We start from the raw sequence: 23728 nt of genomic DNA, 5'->3' as shown, positions 1-23728 counted from the left end.
GATGGGATGGCTTGAGTGAAGGGGAGGCTGAGACTGGCTGGCCAAAGGACACAGACTGGGAGTTGGTAATGGAATTAGGGGACTAGTTGCAAACGAGCTGTGGAGGAACACAAACATCAGAATTTACAGAACACTTAGTGCATGTTAAATCTGGACAGTATTAAAATTGGAACATGTTCTGAGTAATGTTTGCTATGATGGCTAACACACACAGCTCTCAGTCCCACCCTGGCACAGCACCACGCTTGAACCAGTTCAGGGCTAGGGCTGGGGGCACCTAGGTTTCAATTTGAACCAGGAGGAACCTGACAAGTGAAAGAGCCAGGCTTCTTTGTCCCACTTGGAGCCTGGGTATAGCAGAGGGGTCCCTGGCTGATGTTGCAGATAGCTGAGGATTGTAAATTGCTCATATTATCTCCATGGATCAGTCTGATGATAGCTGAATTCATGCTACTTATTATAATCTGGAGATATTTCTTGATCAACAAGTCCTAACTTTTCTATAATACAAGCACACTAAGCATATGTTTTACTGCTTGAATGTGTGGTGACTCACATTGTAAGTGTATTTAACATGTGTTAAGTATAACATGTAACTCGGGAACTGGAGAATACTGGGATACTAGAACTAGGAAACACTGAAGTACAATGGGGGTGGGGGAGGAAAGGCAGACCTGACAAAGAACTGGGACTGGCTTGCCAAAGAGATTAGAGATTAGATCACAGGCAATAGATAGGGAGGGGCAGAGGGGTGGAGGCACATTCCTCCCCCCCCCCCACCGAGAGTGCAGGTGCCTCCCCTGACAGAGAGGTGATACTCCCCCTCTATGTGACTTTGGTCAGGCTGCAGTTGGAGTACTGTGTCCAGTACTGGGCGCCGCACTTCAAAAGGGATGTGGCCAGCCTGGAGAGGGTTCAGAGGAGGGCCACCCACTTGGTGAGAGGGCAGCAGGACAGGCCCTACGAGGAGAGACTGAGGGACCTGAACCTGTTCAGCCTCAGCAAGAGGAGGCTGAGGGGGGACCTGGTGGCTGCCTACAAACTCATCAGGGGAGATCAACAGTAAATAGGTAGAGCCCTTTTCTCCCCAGCACCACCTGGGGTGGCGAGGAATAATGGTAATAAACTGGTGGAGAATAGGTTTAGGTTAGAGATCAGAAGGCAATATTTTACAGTTAGGGTGGCCAAAATGTGGAACCAACTTCCCAGGGAAGTGGTCCTCGCCCCTACCTTGGGCAAATTCAAGAGGAGGTTGGATGATCACCTGTCTGGGGTCTTGTGAACCCAGCTCATTCCTGCCTGTGGCAGGGGGTCAGGCTAGATAATCTGTTCAGGTCCCTCCTGACCCTAGCTACTATGAAACTATAACAGCAAGTGCTCCGCCTCATAGGGGGACATGGAGACTGCTTGTGCCCCCTCCCCTCCCCACTAATTGGCTCCACTGGCAGAATGTCGGCCGATGGCAGAATGCTGGGGGACTCCCCGCCGGTAGCCAGCTGGGGGACCTCCCCCCCAGTTGTGCCCTGCTGGTGGCCCCCAAGATTTGAGAGGCACCAGTTGCCCCCGCATTAGGTTAAAGAATAATGTAGAGTTTGGAATGGGACACTGTCGCAGCGCACCTCGGTGCTCCTGCTCCTAGAGAGGAGAAACTGCCAGAGAGAGAGCCCTGGCAGAACATAATGAGCACAGCTGCGAGTTGCCGGGGCAAGCTGCCTGTAGGGGGCAGGGCCTGGCTCCTATAAAGCCAAGAGTCAAGGCTAGGCTGGCAGTTCCCTGACAGCAGCTGGAGAGGCAGGAGCTCTCTCAGTCAAGTTATGGGTAGAAGCCTGATTGCAAGTATAGCTCATGATAGCTCTGGAGGCTTGAGCCATGATGCTAAGTTATAGCCAGGCGGCTTATAGTTATGTTATAGCCTAGAGGCTTGTGTTTTGCGTTGGCGTGGTTGCCATTACACCGGTGGTTTGGGTGAGGCTGTAAGGGGTTGGAGGAGGCCTTAGGGGGGAACCCCAGCGGTGGGGAGACCCCAGCGCCAGAGTGGGCGCAGTGTACTCATAGGGACCCCAGAGGTGTGGGGGCGCCCTAGCGCCAAGAGGGCGCATTATCCTCAAAGGGACCCACAGTGGTGTGGGGGCCCTAGCGCCAGTGAGGGGCGCAACTTGCGGGATGTGTAGACCCCAGCCCAGAGAGGGGCATTTAAAGAGCCCAGAGTGGGCACAGCAAGTCCCAAGAGAGGGGCAATTTTATTAGGAAGCCCAGGCTGGGCATAGAGAGCCCCAAACAGGGGGCGGTATTATTAAGGAGCCCAGCGGGGCCTGGGAGGTCCCAGAGAAGGGGGACCATTGCGAGGCCCAAGAGGGGCAATGTTTGAGAGACCCAAGAGGGGCCAGATTGAGAAGCCCAGGACGGGTGTAGTGAGCCCGGTAACAGGCTAGCACTACAGAAAAAACCCAGGACAGGGGCAGGGTGCTGCGGTGGACCCAGACCAAAGGGGTTAGCAGCACAGTGCCCCAGAGAAGGGCAGTGCTGCGGTGGTCCCCAGGAAAAGGGGATAGCAGCACAGTGCGCCCGGCCAACGAGAGGTTAGTAGTGTGGTGGGCCTAAAAGACCGGTGGCTCAAGAGGACGTCCCAAAAGGGGACTAGACTATTGTAGAGAAGGCCCAGAGTGGGCCTCAAGAGTCCCAGGGCAGGACACTGTATTAGAGAGAGCCCAGGAAGGGGCACTAGTATAGAAACATACGGAGAAGGCCCAAGGGTGGGCTAGATTACAGAAGAGGACCCGAGAAAGTGGGTGCGTATTGTGACTGAACAACGTCTATCCAATCAGCGAGGCTTGGAGCGTGGTATTAGGGGTTGGTAGGAGCCACGCGTAGCCCATAAGGCTAGGGTGCCCCAAGGCACCCTTGGGTGCAGGATAAGACCCACGAGGGGTCCAGGAGTTTACGTGCCCAAGGAGACGCAAGGCAGCCTCCCTATTATATTTACCAGCAAGACGTGGCGGCTGAGAATAGAGGTTGCCCTTGGGCCGAATTGGCACGGAGAGAGGGCCTTAAGGAGATCATGGCCCTCCTATAGGACCCCGCCGTGACAGACACTAAGAACATCTGATGGAGCATTTGACTTGAAAGACTGGTGTTTTATCCTTGATTATGCCACTTTTTCACTGCACATTTGTGTCCATCCATGCCACAGCTATGCTCCTAGATACCATGGGTTGGCAATATTCACTACCTCTCATATATTTCATAGACACTAGGGCTGGAAGGGACCCTGAAGGATCATTGAGTCCAGCCCCCTGCAGAGAAGCCTGTGCTTGCCTCCTCCCACAGGGGGAAGAGTGAGCACTTTAGATTTCATAGATTTTTATGGACATTTGGGCTGGAAGGGACCCCGAAGAATCATTGAGTCCAGCCCCCTGCCCCAGGGGCAGGAAGTCATCAGGGTCATAGGATCCCAGCAAGCTAGACATCCAAATGTGTCTTGAAGGCGTTCAAAATGGGTGCTTGAACCACCTCCGGCGGCAGTCTATTCCAAACCTTGGGGGCTCGGACAGTAACAAGTTCTTCCTTATGTCCAGCCTGAATTGGTTGCGGCGGAGTTTGTGACCATTCGACCTTGTCATCCCTTGGGGCGCTCTGGTGAACAGATGTTCCCCCAGATCCTGGTGAACACCCCTGATAAACTTATAGGTGGCCACCAGATCACCCCTGAGCCTGTGCTTTTCCAGGCTGAAGAGTCCCATGGCTCTCAGCCTCTCATCATAAGGTCTGTTTTCCTGACCTGTGATCATGCGTGTGGCTCTCCTCTGCACTCTCTCAAGATTTTCCACATCCTTTTTGAATCGTGGAGCCCAAAACTAGACGCAGTACTCCAGCTGCGGCCTCACCAAGGCTGAATACAATGGGAGAATGACGTCCCGGGATTTGCTTGAGAAGCATCTATGGATGCAAGCCAGCGTTTTGCTCGCTTTACTAGCTGCAGCATCACATTGAAGGCTCATGTTCATCTTGTGGTCAATCATGGCCCCCAAGTCCCTTTCATCCGTAGTGCTAACCAGTGTAGCACTGCTGAGCCTATAAGCATGCTGCAGGTTTTTCCTCCCAAGGTGGAGAACCTTGCATTTTTTGGTGTTGAACACCATCAGGTTCTTGTCTGCCCATTTCATGAGCCTGTCAAGATCTGCCTGGATCACCCTCCTGTCCTCAGGTGTAGATGCTTTGGTGTCATCGGCGAACTTGGCCAGTCTACTTCTGACACCAATGTCTACATCATTAATGAAGATGTTAAAAAGTATAGGCCCTAGGACAGAGCCTTGAGGGACCCCACTGGTCACAGTGCACCACAAAAATTGACTTCTATCAGCCACCACCCTGTGGGTCCGACCACGGAGCCAATTCCTCAGCCAGTAGATCGTGGTTAGGTTGAGGACGCAGTTAGCCAGTTTTGCCAAGAGGTGATCATGGGATACCTTATTGATGGCTTCACGAGGTGCTTTTAGATTTTGAGACAAGAATTGCTGTATAAATGCAATGTATACTTATTTGTTTCAATATATCATTCAATGACCACAGATGGCATCAAGGCCACATTGATGCTGTACATACACAGAAAAGAAAAAGTAATCCTTACCCTGAAGCGCTTAGAATGTATTTGGATAGACAAATCAAAGGGTAGGGGGAAAAGTATTGTTTTCCAGCTAAAATGGGGATCTCAGGCACAGCGCTATTAAGTGAATTACTCTAGCAGTCTACTATTATTATTCTCTTTGCCCAAGATCTTGGGCTCTGTTGTTTTTGTTTCAGGCTAAAACGTGATGTGGGTTCTCAAGTTTTACATCTGTGTTGCGGGGAAAGGAAATTGAATCCTTTTCAGTTATTTTTCAAGACCCTGTTGCCCATGGACATTTACTGCAATATGACTGCATTTATAAAATGGCCCCTTTTATCACAAATTATACGAACTTCTGTCCTACCCCATCCATTTGTGCATCTTCATCACACTCCAAAATGGAGGGAAAACTGTTCTTTGCTCCTGAAAGAAACACACTTTTGAGACATGTATAGTGCTCACTATCTTCTCTCCCACCCCTGAGAGGTTGCAAAGCCTGATGGGGAAAAAACTGTTACTCACAGTTCATCAGTGAGAAGATTAATTGGCACGAGTTAAAAAGAAACATTTTCCCTGCTTAGTATTTTCTGCCAAAGCAGTGAATAATTGGAAGATGATCAGCCTTGAGGTGCTGGTGAAATGGGAAGGAATTAGAGGGAAATGAGCAGATGGGAGGTGAGAAGTAAATTAATAGAGTTGCACAATGCAATCTGATTGATTGGTTACACCATTTCAGTCTAAAAGGCTTGAAGACTCTCGCTCCTGGAAAATACTAACCCAAACCACAGCCCCACTGTGTTAGAAATCTGCTTGTGTGGGCTCCAGCACATCAGGCTTTTAGTGAAAGAAAAGAAGGATAAAAAAGGGGAGGCAGTGGATTGGAAAAAGATAGCTTTCAAGGTGAGCATGTCATGATGTGCTGCCAGTCATTGTAACCTAGGAACAGAAGTGGGTTTGAGGGTTTTTAATGGAAAACCAAAAACCTTTTCAAGCATAGCCTTAAGTTCCTGTCAGTTTGTTCATCACTGCTTTACTGCAGCTGTATTCTGATACAACTCTGCTGAAGTAAATGTAGTAAAAGCAGCAGAAAATTAGAGTAAAAGAGTAATGAATCAGGCATGTGTTGTATACTTTGTGGGTGAAGGTTATGTACTCACATTAAAATGACATGGATACATAAAGCCATCTGTTCTCTAGATATTTATGTACATGCCCATACATAATACTGTCATTTGAAAAATATGGCTGACCTGCTAGGGAAACAGCAGGGTTTTGTTGGCTTTCCAGACTTCAGAATATTTTTACTGTAGAGTGAATCACCACAGTATTTTTCATTGAAGCTTTCAATAGTGAGGGCAAATCTGAGCATTACTTATGCTTCAGGAGTGTGAGGGTTTGTTCCTCTTTCCACATCCGGATTTGCTAAGGCTAACTTGTTAGGAAGGCCCATAGTAATTGATTAGCTGGTAAGTATACCTAATTGATTCAGAATACAGCTCTCAATCTCAAAAACACAAAAATGCTTAATGCTAGCCAGGAGAACAATAATAATAATAAAAAATCAAACATCTTTCAAAGCCCAGATGGCCCACTGGGCTAGCACAAGTAAAGCATATTGGTTTTTGTAGCCAAAAGCAGTAGCAAAACTTGGAGTGGGCAAGCAGGACACCAGTCCTGGGTACCAAATTAGGAGGGCTTCCAGGATTTCCCCCACCCCTGGAGAGCCTGTGCCCCAGCAGGAGAAGCAGCACCATGGTCTTGCTCTTCCAGCAGCAGCCCAGTGTAATAACACCACATGGCTGCTGTAGGAGTAACAGCTCGGGAAGACAGACCATACTACAGCAGCAGCAGTAGCAGGACCAAGGACTGTTTTGAGCCTCCAGCATAGCTAACACTCCTCCATCCCCTGTGACTCCCCCAGTCTCAGAACCCCCTCTTCCAATGCTCAGCAGCACCTCCCCACCTGCAACCATCTCCTCAGTTTTCTGCAAGGTTTGCCGAGGAAATAAACCCTGCTTGTTGTGGCTCTGTAGGAGTGTGGCTAGTATCACATTCATCCCCCTTGATTACCTAGCCAGAATGACCAGGTATCCATTTGCAACAGTGGCAGTAGGGGTTTGGGGTTTATTTTTTGAGTAAGCAGCAAGTAACACACACTTCTGGATCTGTAGTGAGATGCCTCAACCACTCTTGGCACCAAAAGAATAGTTAGACTGACTATTCCTATGCCTACTATGAAATGCCTACATAAGAGTCGGCAGGCATGGGATCTTACACACAGGTGTAATGTTCACCACGTGGTGCACCCTATTGCCCCCTAAAGAGTAAAAAATCCAGATCAGCCCCACTTCCAGCCTTCCTAAGCCCCAGCACTTTCACTTTCTGATTTGTTGGACAGTTTTACTCTACAGGGAAAAAAAGCTACAAGCTCTGGGATTCAACTGAACTACCCCATAGTTCTATGTGATGGAGTAGTATTCAGAAATGTAAGGTTTGCAAGCAGCAGGTCCATTATGGATGAGCACATGTGCAATGCAATGCAAACTGCAGCTGTCTCAAATGAAAAATATTAGTTCTCAATTTAGTCCCCTCAGTTTAAAGAACTTTGGATTGGATGTTTAGGGGCTTACCTAAACTAGAGCCTTAGTTTGAGCATATTTCAGTAGGAGTGAAGGACATTGCAGGCTGCTGGAGAGGAGCAAGCTGAACTGTCCCCCACAATGAAATGTAATCTCTACTTGGTGTTCTGAAAGAGAGTCAATGAGTAAATGTAGAGGCTGAATGTTTCCAGTGTATCTCCTTTCTGAGGAAGGCTAGGCAGCCAGATTTTCAAAACATGACATCACTTTAAGACATATCTGTCTTCCCTTAGGTAGGGAAATTACCACATTTAGCTCTGTAACTAACCAAGTTATGAATCAAAATATTCATGATGCCAATCAGGCTGGAGAGCTGACCACCTGTGGAATCCCCTATAGCCAGGGCAGGAAGAGTACAAGGCTTGTTACTGTTGACTACACTGCAAGATACACCCCTTCCCTGTATTTTCCCTGAGACTATTCCCTATAATTAGAGAAGCAAGAGAGCGTAATTAATAGTTTTTGTGGAAGATAGACACCAATGGTGAGGTAAGGGAAGGGTATATGTATAGTTTAGCTGCTATTGAGAGAATGCAAGAGAACTCTTTTGTTTTTATAAGTGCTACCTAAGTGGCACAGTGATGGGCACATTAGAAATGCAGATGTGGGCAGGGAGCCAGTGATAGGAATCATCCATTTGCATTTGATTCTGTAGTGCATACCAGGTACTGAGACACTCACATATATGTCGCTGCCTTCAGAAACAGGTATGTGTTACCCATGCAAGCCTGATGGGCCATCCAGCCTCTGGAAGACCATTGATTCCTTTTTTATTGTTTTCAGTACATAAACATGGGTGTTTGTCTGTGGGACTGGAAACTGTATCTGAATGTATTTACCAGCTAATCAATTACTCTAGGCCTTTCACACTCAACTTTCTTCTACCTATTACACTGAAAAGCCCAAACAGCAGCAGAGTGCATTTCAAATGGTGGTGTGAGTGGATGTACAGAAGCATGTGATGCCAAGAAGCAACTCTAAGCAATGCATGTCTTTACAACTTTCAGCTACTGCTGCTACTACTACTCCTGTTGCTGCAGCTGTCTCATTCAGGAGGCCGGGGATCCTTCCTACTACCTCTCTACTCTCACAGATGCTACTTTATCCCAGTCCCAAGGAAACAAACTGGTGGGAGGCCTTCTGCCCCTATTTCTCCCAGCCACTCCTGCAATTTAATTCTTCTATCTCAGTGGTCTCCAACCTTTTTATGGTGAAGATCACTTTTTGGCACCCCAGGATCTACTGCACCCCTGGCCCCCACCTGCCCCACCCCCCTCAGCCCTGCTCCCCACTCCCCTCCCGGGCAAGGTGCCCGGGCTCTGACCCCACTCACCCAGCCCAGCCTGGGCAGCATGGGGCATGGATCAGCCCAGCCACGTGTCCTAGCACTCCCAATTGTGGAGTCTCTGACAGACTGAAATTGATGGTCATGATTGACCAGTAGATCAAGATCGACTGGTTGGTGACCACTGTTCTACCCCTACATTTTTTCTTTGTAAAAATGGTTTATCATCATTAAAGCAGATTCACTGACTCCCAAGCTAGTTGCAAGAACATGTCAGGTTCAGTGACAAGAGTTTCTTGGGACACGGTGTGATGGCTGGTCAGAGACAGACAGATACATACACCTGCCCCCCAAGAACAGCCAATAATCTGCTGATGAAGGTACTCCATGCTCTGCCTGATTTTCACTCAGGTCTTCTACATCCTAGAAGATAGCACTAACCATCAGGTTGCTGGGTGCTCTTCCCAGGCTGTTGGCTGCCCACTCCACCTCTCCTGTGGAAACGGTTCAAGTTTATGGGACATGAACTTGGCTATCCCATATTCCTCAAGAGAGCCCACTAGATCATTTTCTGGGGAGATACTTCTCTGTCCACTGAAAATAATGAAAGGCCTTAGGGTTTGTTCTAGTGTGGAACAGGAAGAACTTCTGAAATTACAAAAATACTTGAGACAGAAAGATTGTTTTCCACCACACTGTCTCCTACCACCCAATGTTTCCATGTAGATGGCTTGAGCTACTATGTTTCAATATTGAGTGCATTTCCCTCTGTCTAGCAAGAAATTATATATGTCTATACTTCTGCAGCTGTTCCTATTCTATTTTAGACTGAAGAAAGGCTCCTACCCTATTCTTGTTCCCTTACCATTATTTCTTCCTGATCCCAAGGATGAAGCTCAGATCCCACTAGTGCCACAGAAGTGAGGATGCCATGGGGATCTAGAACAACCAGTGAAGAGAGGCAAGGCTTGCCTCACAGTATCTGCAGAAGCTCTGTGGCAGAGAACCCCATACCAAATAATGCAGCCTAGCATTAATGTAATTGCTTTCCCTTCTCTTTCAGTGTAGAAACCTCCCTTAATAGGAGAGTTGAGGAAGTTTTGACTGGAGTTAGAACCCTTCTGAAATGCTGCTACATCTTCCCCAACCATAGTTTTTCCCTCCACCTTGAATCAACAATCTGCTCACATCACTGAAATAGAGGTAATCACCTCCACACACATACATGCATATGCTCCATCTTGGGTTTTGAGATACCTTTACTCCAAAGCCACCATAAAAGCTACTGTGAGATTCATTGGAGAGAAATCATATGACAGTATAATTGCATTTCTCTTTTTTCAGGGAGATCATGCATAATATGGCCTGCATAATCCTTGCATAGTAAAAGCATGATGCTGCCAAAGTGCAAGCAAATTCTGTATGTAACTTCCATTTAGTCCCGTTCTTTAAAGAAGAGATGCACAACCTGTCACAAAGCCACACATGGCTCCTAGACTGCAAAACCTGCTTCACCCTGATCTTTTTATAGTATAAATTGGGTCTTGTCTGCTGGCCTGATGATTATGTACATATTCAGAGAGACACTGCAAGATTACAGGTTAGACTCCAGCAACACAGGCTCGCTAGAACCTTTGAACCTTCATTGATTATAGGTGAGCAAAACTGACTGAGTACAGGGAAAGTTTCAAGGCGTTGCTAAGTGGAATATTGCTAATTCTGTAGCACAAGAACAAATACCTTTAACACTATTCTAGAGAAGAATATATCCATTAGATTTAGCACTAACTTCTTCAAAATTCTACAAAATGTGTTAATTTACCACATTAACTGACCCTAAATGGAAACTAAGCAAGTATCTATTTTAGATTGGTTGATTTTAAGAAAGCAGTATATTATTTTGCTCTGAATACCCTTGTGCTTTTATAGATTTGTGAATTCAGCAATAATGTCAGGTAATTTCATCAGGAACATGATTCATATGTTCTAAATCCAACTGATGTTTGGATGGTGTTAAAGTGGGGTGAGTCACCAGCACTACCTGAAATGGATGTTGGATCATTCAGCCCTACCAACTGAGGGTTTGGAACTTAATGTTCAGTTTCCACAGAAGGTTCATGAATCTCAATGAGGTTATCAACGGAGGCATGGAAGTTCTGTAAACATGGTTCTGACAATCATTCAGGATTCCTTTCTTTCCCCAGAACAATGCAAAGTGGATATGGATCTGCCTAGTAAAGTCAACAGCAAAATGTCCATTCTCTTCAGTGGAAACAGATAGAATTCAGTATTTCAGTCCTCTAACTCTCCCTTGACATTACAACAGGCATGTAATAGACGCTGGCACAGAGCTAAGGTTTTCAGCTTAGGCAGTTAATTGTGACCTGCTGCATGCAAAATACTGAGCACACTTTAGCAAGACTGGAATGACACCTATCATAAAGCCTAGCAATAAATACTTTGGAACAAAGCCAGTAGTCTAACATTATAAAAGCCTTAATCTGTCTGGCTGCCTGTCCATAACGCTTTATTCGCACTGTGATTGCCTCACTGAAACAACCAATAAAAGTGCCAATACAGCATTGGGACAAGAGGTGGTGACGGGGGGGGGGGGGGGGGGGCGAGGCCAGCACAGCTGGCCTGACTCCCCAGCCCTGCTCCCTGGAGGCAGGAACATTGGAGTGGAACTGGGGGCAAGACCACTGAAGCTGGCCTCGCTCCTCCCCCTTTGCTTCTTGGAGATGACGGCGGCAGCACGGCGGGGGGAGCAGGGTCAGGATGCCATGGGGGGGGGGGGCAATGCCACTGGCACTGGCCTTGGCCTGCCCCTCCCTACTTCTGTTGTTGCGGCCTGCAGGGCCGACATGGGTGGGAATGAGCGGAGGGTGCTGTGGCAGTGGGGCGGGGGGCAAAGAGTGGGCCTGGGCTGACACAGTGGCAGTGGGGGGAGGGGAGGAGTGGGCCTGGGCCCGACACACTTGCGGGTAGGAGCGAGCCTGACGGGGGAAGAGCCGGCCCACCGTGGTGGTGGGGGATGAAGCTGGCCTCCTCTCCACCCTTGGGCCCAGACCCACTTCTCCCCCATGTTGGCCCTGAATCTACTCCTCCTATCCCCCCCGCCACCGCCAGGTCGGCCCAGGCCCACTGCCCCCCACCCCCACTACAGCAGGCTGGCTTCTCCCCACCCTCAAGGCCAGGCCTCCCTCACACCCACTGCATCAGGCCCAGGCCTGCTCCTCCCCTCCTCCTGCTGCCGCAGTGGGGAAAGAGGGAGTGGGCCTGGACCCCAAGTGGCAGAAGGGAAGCGGGAAGCAGGCCTGGATGGGGGGTGGGGACATGGGGCTTTGTCCCTGCCTGCTCCCCCCACCATCATTCTTGACGGGCAACTGGCTAGTCCATATTATAAAACCCACTGGCTAGGTACAGTCAGTCAAAACGCCTGAGGCTGAATCGATTCAGTTTTTGTAGGTTAGTCTAAGCTGCGCAGATTTAATTGAAACAGAATTGAAAAGACATTTACCTTTGAATCAGGAAATGCAGCCTCATACCTGCTGTGGCTCAGGCCAGAAGCCAGGGGGTGCTATAGCACAGCTCTCTGGCTGTGTGTTCACTTCCTTTTCCTGCTGCCCCCGAGGTCTCTGGGATTTGCAGTCCAGAATTACAGCAGCAGGACTCTGCAGGGTTGCTCATCACTTCCTCTTCCCGCTTCCAGGTGCCTCTGGGATTTGTGGTCCACAGTTGTAGCCCCCAATAAGTTTGAGCAGGAAAAAAGGTGTTTACTGCCCCCCCCTGGCCCCAACCCCCAGCTGGGGTTTGCCGGGGGGGGCAGTCCCCCCCCCCTTGCAGACTGGGCTACATATCTCCAGCCAGGCTTGCACGGCTCTACCCCTCCCTTCCACCCTCCCCCCCCACCATCAGTCAGCCCTCACTGCTCCAGCTAGTGAGCAGAGGGGCAGGGACAGCCAGGGCTGGAAAGCATGCTGGGAGACTGTGATTTAACTTGAACCAGGGAGGGATCTGGGACAGAAGTTTCATAAACCAGTTTGACCCAAATTAGTTAAGTCTGATACTACATTCAGCCATGTTTATCTTAAACAGGTTTCAGCCATTTTGAAACTGGTTTATGTGTACTGAGCTTCTGTTCTGTCACAGGTCTAAACCAGTTTCTGATCACTTAAACCAGTTTACAGGTACCTTCTGTCCCTAGCCACTATCACAGTTAGGGTTCTTGATGCTGGTCTCATTGGGGAGGCTAAGGATTTAAGAGGCATTGGAAAAGGAAATGCTGTCCTGATAGAGTGGACACATGGTAGGTAGAGTGACACTTATATTATCACTGCCGCTTCTGCCCCTGGATAAACAGAGGTCTTCATTGCCACATTCACAAGAAGTAAATTTACTAGAGAACTACTGCATGCATAGGAAATATATCGTTTTAACTGAAGTTGATCAAAATATTCACTAGGAAACATCCACACAATGGCCGGGAACTTGCATAAGTTCTCTTCTTGAACAGATAAAGCACACTTGGAAAAGGGAAAGCATAAATGCATAAGGGTTGTTGGTTGTGGCCATGTTGGTCTAAGGACATAGGCAGACAAGGTTTTTTGGGTAGATGTGATATTTTTATTAGACCAACTAAATAGTTGGAAAAATTGTTCTTTGCAAACTTTTGTTTGTGCTGGAAAGCTTGCAAAGAACAATTTTTCTAACCATTTAGTTGGTCTAATAAAAGATATCACATCTACCCAAAGAACCCTGTCTGCCTAAATGCATAAGGGAAGTTTGTCCCTCTGTCATTGTGATACTGGTTCCATGAACTACTCATCCCTCAACTACAATTATCACCTCAATTTCAGCTAGTTCATCCCCCACTACTTCTGAATGTATTTGTATTATTTACCTGTGTTCTGTCCAGGAATCCTGTAAATTTGAAAACATTCAAGCTGTTTTGCAGTATCTGTGATATGACACCCATACATAATTAACAGATAGGCTATCTGACTACTCTGAGTAAATCAATGAAGTGAGAACATAGCTGCTGACAAGACTTAAAGCCAGATCCTTAGCTAGTGTAAAATAGTGCAGCTCCATTGAATTCAATTCAGTTGTAGGTCTGTCCCTAGGAATGTTGCCTTCTGTTACAATTCACCATTTGTTGAAATAAAAAATCCCATTCATACATGGTTAAAATGGCAACTACATAAGTCTTATAAACTGAGCCACAGAATCCACAGTCAGAAATGATGCAAACCATGGCATGAGTTTCCTTACATTTAATTTTACTCTGGTAGAGCTACTTTAACATTTCTCTGCCAATCTGTAAAGGAGTCTAAACAGATTTACTTTACACACATTTGGACTAGAAGATGAAGGCAAGAACAGCCATCATTTGACTGTAATTTACACTTTCTTCTGACTTTTTGGAACACCAGTTAGACAAAAGTAGACATGAAAATAGAACAGGTGTAAGCAGGTGAAGGGAATCTAAATTCACCTCTAGTTCCTTACTCTTGCAGCACTTCTAACTTTCTCACTAGCTAAATACATAAACACTGAACATGCATACATATGAACTATACTTGTGCTTTTCATTAAGTAGGACATTCTTAAATATGATGATATCTAAACTGCTCTTGAATTTAATGAGGTTCTTATAAATCATCCACCAAAAGAGCAACATTTCAAACTGCCTACTTCATATTGAAAATCAAGATGGCTAAAACTGGCTTTCACATGTACTGCTCTTAGGCTTTAGGAGCTGTAAATTACTTAAGCACCTCAAAATATTTAGGCACCTGACATACTCAGGTATCTAAACATTTTTTTCAGTGAAGAAATCAGATGCCAAAAGACCTTTGAGAATTTGTGTCCCACTTAATTCAGAGGCCATTATGATCCAGTTGCAATGTAGGTTTTGGTCTAGACCAGCAGTAAGGAAGATACTAATTCACTTTCCCATTTGTCAGCACTTTTAAGAACCAAAATTACTCTAGAGGCCTGGACTTAATATTTTAGATTTGGCATACAAAATCCTTAAACTTTCAATCAATTTGTGTACATCTGGAACATCAGGGATTGTGTGCACACATTAGTTATATGAAAACAACTTTGCAGCATAGCCAAGAAAGCAAGTTTTACACTTTTCAAGTAGGCTTTCATTTTATTTGAATTTGCTTTCACAGCCACAGAGTATTATCATATGTGACAGGCACAAGAATCTTATATCTAGGCAGCTTATAGTAGATGATGGCAACTCACTGTAATGAGGCAGTTACAGAATATATTTAAAGTATAGTACAGAATATATTTAAAGTATATTTAAAACACCAATAAATTCCACCAATTAATATTATATAACCAAAAGGGCAAACACCTTTTTCCTGGCACCAGTGCCAAAGGTCATACATTATGAACCAGATTCTCAATGGTATAAAATAACAATATTCATTTCCTAGGAAAATACAGACCACAGATACCTACCAGAACACATATCCATGAGAAATGTACTTTTTAATTTCACTGAGAATTCACAATCAACAGATGTTTCAGTGTTTCTTTTCTAACTCTTTCCTCTTTTAAACAAAAATAAAAATGAAGACAAAAAAAGCAATGCCCAAACACCTGCAAACAGAAGTCTGTGTTTGGAAAGGGAAAATCTGGACATGAGGGCAGGTTCTTTGTTGTGGTTGCTTATTGTTGCTATCAAGATCAGGAGAGCCATGCTGACTGTTTAAATCAGTACCCTGCCCTTTGGACTAAACTGGATTTATGCATTAGATAGCCCAGGAGCAAGGGCTGAAATGTTTATTTAGGAGAGATGCTAAGCTGATTCTAATGAACACAAAAGGGAAAAATGGAGAGATAATTGCTGTCAGAGCTTTGGACAGCAGATTATACTGAGGTTCAATTCCTTTTTATACTGTTCAGATAGGCTGGGCATTGTAATTGTTTCAAGACAGCGGCCTGGTATTTGGCAATTATGTGCACTGCAATGTATTTTGTGGATTTGCATATTATGACTAGTAGCCTGTCTATACACATTCAGACTATTTTAATGCTGTCTGAAGGTGGGCAGGGAAGGGGTGAAGGACTAGCTAATGAGTGCAAGATTATATATTCATTAGGACAGTGCTAAATTTTGCCAGGTGTTTTGTTTCAAAGCTGTTTCAATGCATTTTGAGCTCAAAACAGCAAAATTAAAATGAAACAAAAGGCTTTGAGACAACTTTGAAATGAAACGAGGGCACTCGAAAAATTTTGAAAGTTTCAAAATGTTTCAAGTTTTGAAGCCAGGCTTACTTGGCTTCAGTGCCGGTTCCAGATGGCAGCCTCCTGTCATTTGGCGCACAGATCTGGGGGCCCACACCCCCAGGAGGGCTGCAGGGCTGTGCCGGACTCCTTCCGGGGGTGCGGGCCCCCGGATCTTCACACTGTATGACAGAAGGCTGCCACTGCTGCCTGGGACCAGCAGCAGCAGCAATCTTCCCCGGCGCTGGGTGCAGGCTGCACCTAGCACCAATCCCAGGTGGCAGTGGCAGGGGGCCCCCCCTCCGGCCCCCCCACATGCGGGCGGGGCCCCTCCTCTCATCTGGCACACAGATCTGGGGGTCTGCACCCCTGGAAGGAGTCCAGCATAGCCCTGCAGCCCTCCTGGGGGTGCAGGCCCCCAGATCTACATGTGGGATGAGAGGAGGCTGCTGCTTCTGGCAAGTGCCACGAGTTTTGCTTTGAACAGTTTGAGGTGCAGTTTTCCAGAAACCTCTGTACTTAGCTCCTTGAAAGTTTGCAGGCTTCATGCTTTCAGAAGGGTCTACCATCCCTGCAAGTTTCATCTGAATCCGGCATTTTCATGATTCCCCATTATAGCCTATAGGCGAAATGTTGACACACGTCGAAATAGTTTCAACGAAGCGAAACAGAACAGTGCTTTGAAATGAAACAAAATGAAACACTGTCCCTTTGAAATGGTGAAATGGAAGTTGAAACAAAATGGTGCTGTTTTGCACAGCCCTAATATGCATGAGTATGAGTTACAACTCTCCTTCCAGAATGCAGCTGGAGTACTAGCGCTGTCTTGAGGATTTATCTGACCTTCCAGTAGATTGAGGGATTCCATTATCACTATCCTGTTATAATTTTCCCTGTACTTATACCAGTTGCCTGAGCTTTTCATGCATTTGTTTCATCATCCGAGGCAAGAATGAGCAATCTGCATCCAAAGTACCTTTGCTTTTGTGATGAAGAGGGCATATTCGCTGTAACATCTAGTTAATCATAGGAGATAGCATCTCACTTACACTGTATTCATAAGGGAAGAACTGCTCTTACAAAACAAGGAAACTATTATGCTGCTAGGCTGAACACTTTTGAATTAGGTACAGAGGCTAAGAAAGAAGATGGGTGGTGGAGTATGGTTACAGGTTACAGCTCGTGAAATCTAGTTCTATATCTCTTGCTCACAACATCACTTTCTCCCAGGAGTTTATACTTATTATTAATCTTTGTAATATTAGCTGATACATGGAACACAGAAAAGGCATGGACTCTAGGCAGAGAACAAAAATCAAAAATGCCTTGGGCTGCTCAGGTGATGGGATAGCGAAAGAAGCACAATACACCAAGTCTACCAGGGAGTTCAAGGTTGCAGGCCCATGTGAAAGGAGGCAAGATGATGAGACTGGGAAAGATGCAAAGGGGTGCTTAGGCCTATAACTGCTGCAGAATTAGTACTCAAATAGGGAGAAAGAATGAGATTTGAACAGAGATGCCCAGTGGTATCCAGTTGTTAGTAACTGACATTTTTTTAAATTATACTTAGAACAGGATCTACCTATGATATGTCGACAAAATTTATTTTTTTGTAAAAAAAGGCATAAACCTCACTCTTCAGAGGAAGGCACTGATGGAGAGACTATCTTTCCCCTTAGTTTCTCGTCTTTCAATAAAAGTATATTATAGTAGGGGGATTGGAATATTTATAAAAACACAAGCAGTCCTCAGACTTATGACACAATTGGTTCCTGAAAACCACGTCGTAAGTCAAAACGTTGTAACTTGGAACCAATTTTCCCATAGGAAACAATGTTATAAGAATGGGGGATTGGTTCCTGAACCAAGGCCTGATACCCTGTTTTCACCAAAAATAACCCAGAATTTTTTACTCAGTCAATTATAGATGAGTAATATAGCTACATCAATGTATTTATATTGTAAATAGCAATCATATTGATTTGGAAGGACTTATTTGGGGTGACTTGGTTGGACTTTTTGAAGGGTTCTTGGCTGGAGTCTTCTCAGGAGTCTTGGCTGCAGGTTTTTCTGGAGTCTTGTCTGTTTTCTTAAAGAAAGTGTCCACAGAAGTTTGGACAGATGTTCTCCAGGGAGATGCATGATACAGCAAACTTGTTTGCTGGCATGGCGTGGCATCAGATCAAGCATTGTAAAGTCTAAACTGACGTCAGAAAGTTGAAACAGGGTTTCAATTTATAAACTTTGCAACTCAAAATGTTGTAAGTTGAGGACTGCCTGTATATAGAAAGAAAATAGAAGGTTATGTGTGTTCTTATTCAAATATGTCTTGCATCAATTTCTGAACTCAAAAATCAAATGTTTGGCCATTTCTATATTAAGATGATCTGATATAGATTTCTTATATCAAATTAAGGTGAATTGTGTACAGTGGAAATATATTTCTTTTGCAAAACTTAACACAATAGCTTCACAGTAAGGATCCAGTTTCTATAAATTAGCAAATCTGGAATGTAACTTTGGGGTTTGTTGCTTTTGTTGCTTGTATTTGTTTTTTGTGCAAGTTTAGAACTTAGAGATAGAGAGTCAGAAACCTGAGGAACTGAGTAATGTATTCACAGTCATGGTATTCAACCCTGATCAAGATGCATCTGCTGTTGATAGTAGTCTATTATAGACTGAAGTAACTATTCTAATGAATAAACAAATGGTATTTTATCCAGTGAGACAGCTAGTGTTCAAACAGGTTATTGCAACTACAAGACCAGGACCTAGAAATATGAAGTGCAGCGTAATGAACTGGCAATAATCCTGGGTAACGTTATTAAGGATCACATTACTGATTAGCATGTAAATACTTTGGATTTATGATGCAAAAATCTAGAACTTTTGGTTCCAAATTATACCTATTAGACCAACTGAGAAATTGCAACAACAAAAAAATCTTTTTCTGCAAGCTTTCAGGCTTATATGCCCTTCATCAGGCTCAGGGAAGGTTTAAGATAGTAAAAAGTCCCCATATGTAGGAAACGAACTTCATTTTTGCACAGAGGAAGCAGAAGCTGAAAAACTGTCCCTCTGGGTCAACAAGAGTCTCTTTGTGAGCTTGCTCTTTGTTGTGTAGATCAAGCAGGATTTCTTACATATGGGGACTTTTTACCATCTTGAACTTTCCCTGAGCTTGATGAAGTGTACGTATGAGCCCAACATCTTGCAGAAAAAGATTTTTTTTTTTTTTGCAATTTCTCAATTGATCTAATCATTTTGGAACCAAAAGTTCTAGATTTTTGCATTTCTTTTTGTCTCAGAACATGGCTACTACATACATCCCTAATAAGGTGAATGCACATCAGAAAATGCACTAGCTTAGCTGGTACCTTACTGCGCCTATTACTGGTGAGATCAAGGATTTATTGGGCATGGAACATGAGCTCGCCTTCTGATATAAACTGGCACAAACTGGGAGTCAGGAACTGCAGAGTTTTTATTTTGTTTCTGATTCCCTGTGTGGCCTTGGACAAGACACAGAAGCTCCTTCCTACAGTCCTCTACCAGGATTATCTTACTTACCAAACTCCAGGTGCTTTGTGAAAATGAGTTCGGTCTCAGACTTGCACGCATCCATGCACACCAGTAACTTACCTAACATGAGTAGGTCCATGAAGTGTTATAGGGTCCAGGTCTTATGGCCTTGTCCAAAAAGACACTAAACATCTACAGCCTTACCTCAGGTGGAGGTCTTTAGCTTGGATATACAGCATGTTGTATGTAATTGTTAAATATTTAAAACATGGAACAATTTAAATCTTTTAAGAATCAAATTGTATTTCTATAACACGTATGTTTTCCAATTTTTTTATTTGAAATGATTTTTAGTTAAAAAACAAATACCTATGCATTGTTTTGAACATAATAAAAATGTAGACATGACAGGATTATGATAAAACAAGGGAATTATATTAATATCTCTAACCTATTATTTGTGCAATTTTGTTTTTAGGTCTCAGTCGGTGGTGGAAGCTGGCACATTGAAACATGAGGATCAAAGTGAAAATGAAAACACTCAACCACTATTGGCTCTGGATTGAGACCTAAGCACTAACACAAACATTGCCAGACTTCAGCGGTACCAGAAACCTACAAGCACACAATATGCTTCTCACACACACACACACACACACACACACACACACACACACACACACACACACACACACGTATGTTCTGCTTGAAAACAGGTCCTCCATTTTTTCAGACCAAGTAAAGATTGTCACCAGCCATCTGTCTGAGCGGTCAAAGCTGAACAAAGACTGAACATTTTCTTTTGGCACAGGATGCTAACCAAGAGAAAACAAGGAGTCTGATTGTCAACAAAGAGTTCTTCTTTTCTTTTTTATCCTTCCTTTGATTTATGGCATAAAAAAGACTGAAAAGCGAGGGACTAAATTCTTTGTTTGAACAGAAAAGGATGTGCCAGTGGAGGTTCCTCTGAATCATTATGCCAAGATGCTCTTCAGTTTTAGTAAAACAAAGTTTAGATTAAGTGCATTTTAAAGCAAAGCATCTTGAAGTTAAAACTGTGCAGCAAAATTATCAGGTTTAATGTAGTTTGTCATCCTGAGGTAACTGCATCTCTAATACCCTAAAATTTGACTGAGGTTTTTTTCCTTAAACAAATCTTCACCAGCATAATGTCATTCAACACTACACTATGACATCCCATCATCCTGGCTGCTTGCAGGGTTCACTTATTTCAGTACCCTCCAAAAATTATTCTTAACTTTTGAAGCCCTTATAAAACTGTCAGCTATATGTAATGGAGCTGTGTGGGCAGCAGACGCACACAATTTGAAAGGCAATTATTTAATTTTAACGATGTGTTTTTCCACAGGCAACGCTACAGCCTGTTAGCTGCGTGCGCATGGGGAGGTAACTCATTGGAAACAGTCACCGGTGATTAATGGTTCAATCCAGATTGTTTCATTTAGGTCACTACAGCAAAGGAAAGCTCTGAAGAGTGATTTAACCCTCTTTCCTCCTGCAATCAGTTAAGGATGCAGCCAGAGGGGGTGTGCTGACTACAGATGTGGGCTATGGTTAAAATGGAAAACTGAAATGCCAAAGATCAGTTTGTTATTTCTCTATTTGCTCTACTTGCAAACGGAATCTCATCGCTGCATTAAAATGGAAATAGTTACAATAAAAAGATAAACAAAAACACTTAACACTTGTGTAGTGACTTTATTTCCTTAGAGTTTTTTACAATTTTTTATAGTGCCTTTTACCTTCCAATCAGTCACCCCTTGCTGACATTTGTTAAAACAAGTGGTTCATGTGCATATGTCAAAGATAGTAGTGTAAACGATATACATAATATGAGATGACAGTGTGAAACATAACATGGTTTTTGGTATTCCTTGGGAAAGGCCACCCTGAATGCATAAACTGAAGTGATGATATAGTTTATAATTGAACACAGTCAGACTATAGTGAATGACAAAAGAATGGGTTACCTCTAGCCACTACAAACCTGGCCAGAATACATGTCTACCAGGTATATTATCAAAATCTGTAATTATATTACAGAATAATTGCTGAACGAATGTAATTCCTTTGTGTTTTTTTTTCCCATCAGCAGTTTGCCATCAACTGGGGCTTGCTCTGTAAGATAGCAAGTGATCCTCCTAGGCATAGAGCACTCTTTGCAAGGTGATACTGTAGGAATGTGTAGGAACAAATACCACACATTAATATACATTGCATGATTGAGCTCTCCTATTTTGGGGTTTCCATCCTCCCCTTAGCCCCCTCCCCCATTAAATTCTAAGTAATGTAACACAGTTTACCTCCAGTGACTTCAACAGGGTTATGGCATTTATACTAGTTAAGGATCTATCACACATAATTTGGCTTATACACAGGATGTGGTGGTCACTCTGGATTCTCTTTGCCTGGATATACGATAGCTATAAACAGGAAAAAAAATCCAGCTTCTACTAATAGGACTTCTACTATGGTTTAAACATTAGACAACACTGCCCTTCTCTGGCACACTCCCTCTAAAGCTGAAGGACAAGACTTAATCTCTTAGGCTAAGTACAGACAGTCAAAAAGCCAGACGCAGAATTCATAGATTCAGTTTTCACAGGTTTCTCTAAACTGCACAGATTTATCAGATAACAAACTGAACTGACATTCAGTTTTCAGTTGGGAAATGCAGACGGAGGCCTGCACAGACCCAGACCAGAAGGCAGGGGGTGCTAGGGCGTACCTCCCAGCTTTCCCCCATGGAGGAAAGAGCCTCCCTCCTGGTGCTGGCTCCCCCCCCTCTGCCCCCCCGAGCCAGGCATCTGGGATACCTCCAGTCCTGGTCTGCCCAGCTGTGGGGGGTGCGCAGAGAGTAATTCTACCCTGCAGGGCAAGGCTGGCATGAGTCCCTGATGCACAGGGGAGAGGGGGAAAGGCACCCCCCTCCTGGGGCTGGCCCCCAGCCCAGCATCTTACCATGTTGGGGGAGCCCTGAGCTGTGCTGGGGGCGTGATTAGCCCCACACATCTGAGCCAGTGTGAATCCCTAATGTGCAGGGGGAAAGGGGAAACAAAGCCCCCCACCCTGGTCTCAGGCCCCAAACTGGGGACTTCCCAGTTGGAGGGGCTGGGCCTCGGGAGGGTTTCTTGCCCCCTTCCTGCCTGGCCGGGTTGGCTCCATAGAAAGAAGGTTTGGGCCCCACCACCCAGCACAAGCCACTGGCCCTTCTGGCATGTTTTGCTGTCTGCTGCTGGTGTGGGGCTTCATCAGGATATGCCAAGCAGCCCAGGGTCCTTCCGCTGAGCAATGGGGCCCAATCCTTCCTTCTATGGAGTTCACTCATTCCCACTGCCCTGTGTAAGACCCCCGAGTTACCTGGTGCATCCTGATGGAGCCCAGCACCAGCAGCAGCTAGCAAGACCCAAACAAAGCTTGTGCTGGGCAGTGAGGCCCCATCTTTCTTTCTATCAAGCTGGCCCACATGGACAGGGAGGAGGAACTCCATGGGGCCCAGCCCATCCCAGCTGGGAAAACCCTAGCTGGGGGTGCTGAGATGCAGATGGGGGGCTTTGTTCCTCCCTCCCCACTGTGCATTAGTGACTCGTGGCAACCTGGCCACAGAGGGGGCAGGAATCACCCTCGCAGCTGGGCAGACCAGGGCTAGGCAGACCTGGGCAAACCCCCTGGGGTTTCCCCCAGGTGGACAGACACCGGATTTGGGGGCCAGCTGAGGGGGAGGGGGGGCGGCCCTTTCCTCCTTCCCACAGCAGGTCAGTTACTTCGGTCAGCCTGTCCTAGGAGAAGGAGGCAACTCTCACAGACCATGGCTCGGGGGCGGGGCTCGGGGGGATTCCCCTGCTTTCCACCCCACCCTATCCCACTACCCTGCGGGGCTGACAGGCGCAGTCAGGACCAGGCTGGGGAGCAGAGGCTTTGCTGCCTCAGCTCTATGACAGCCGTGTGGTGGGGCTGGCCGCAGTTCAGCCGGACCAGACAGCACAGGCAAGGTTAGCCCACCTGCCCTGCAAGAGGGGCTAGTGAAGGGCCCCAATGCATCCTGGGATGCTGGGGGACTGGGACATAACTTGAGTTGGGAGGGGATCTGGGACAGTAGTTCCTCAGATCAGTTAACCTAAATCAGTTAAGTCTGATCCTACATTGATCCAGGTTTATTTTAAACCAGGTTTGGCCATTTTGAAACAGGTTTATATGCACTGAACTTCTATTCTGTGACAGGTTTAAACTGTAACAAACTGTTTGAGAGAGCAGATTTAAGTTAGGTATCAGGAAGAACTTCTTCACGGTAAGGGTGGCTAAAATTTGGAATGGGCTCCCAAGGGAGGTGGTGCTCTCCCCTACTTTGGGGGTCTTTAAAAGGAGACTGGCCAAGCACCTGGCTGGGGTCATCAGACTCCAGCA

The 23728-nt window shown here is 45.5% G+C and overlaps 1 protein-coding gene across 1 annotated transcript in view; it reads left to right on the top strand.

Moving 5' to 3' along the window:
* The window catches only part of CLVS1 (clavesin 1), a 150362-nt gene extending 130493 nt beyond the window's left edge, over positions 1–19869 (top strand). The window contains exon 5 of the mRNA XM_006019128.1: positions 19782–19869. Coding sequence (XP_006019190.1) covers positions 19782–19869 — 88 coding nt within the window. The remainder of the gene's footprint in view (positions 1–19781) is intronic.
* Positions 19870–23728: the final 3859 nt, after the last annotated feature.

The sequence above is a fragment of the Alligator sinensis genome, unplaced genomic scaffold (assembly GCF_000455745.1).
Source record: "Alligator sinensis unplaced genomic scaffold, ASM45574v1 scaffold860_1, whole genome shotgun sequence".
Classification (NCBI taxonomy): domain Eukaryota; kingdom Metazoa; phylum Chordata; order Crocodylia; family Alligatoridae; genus Alligator; species Alligator sinensis.
This window is presented reverse-complemented; position numbering and strand designations above follow the sequence as displayed.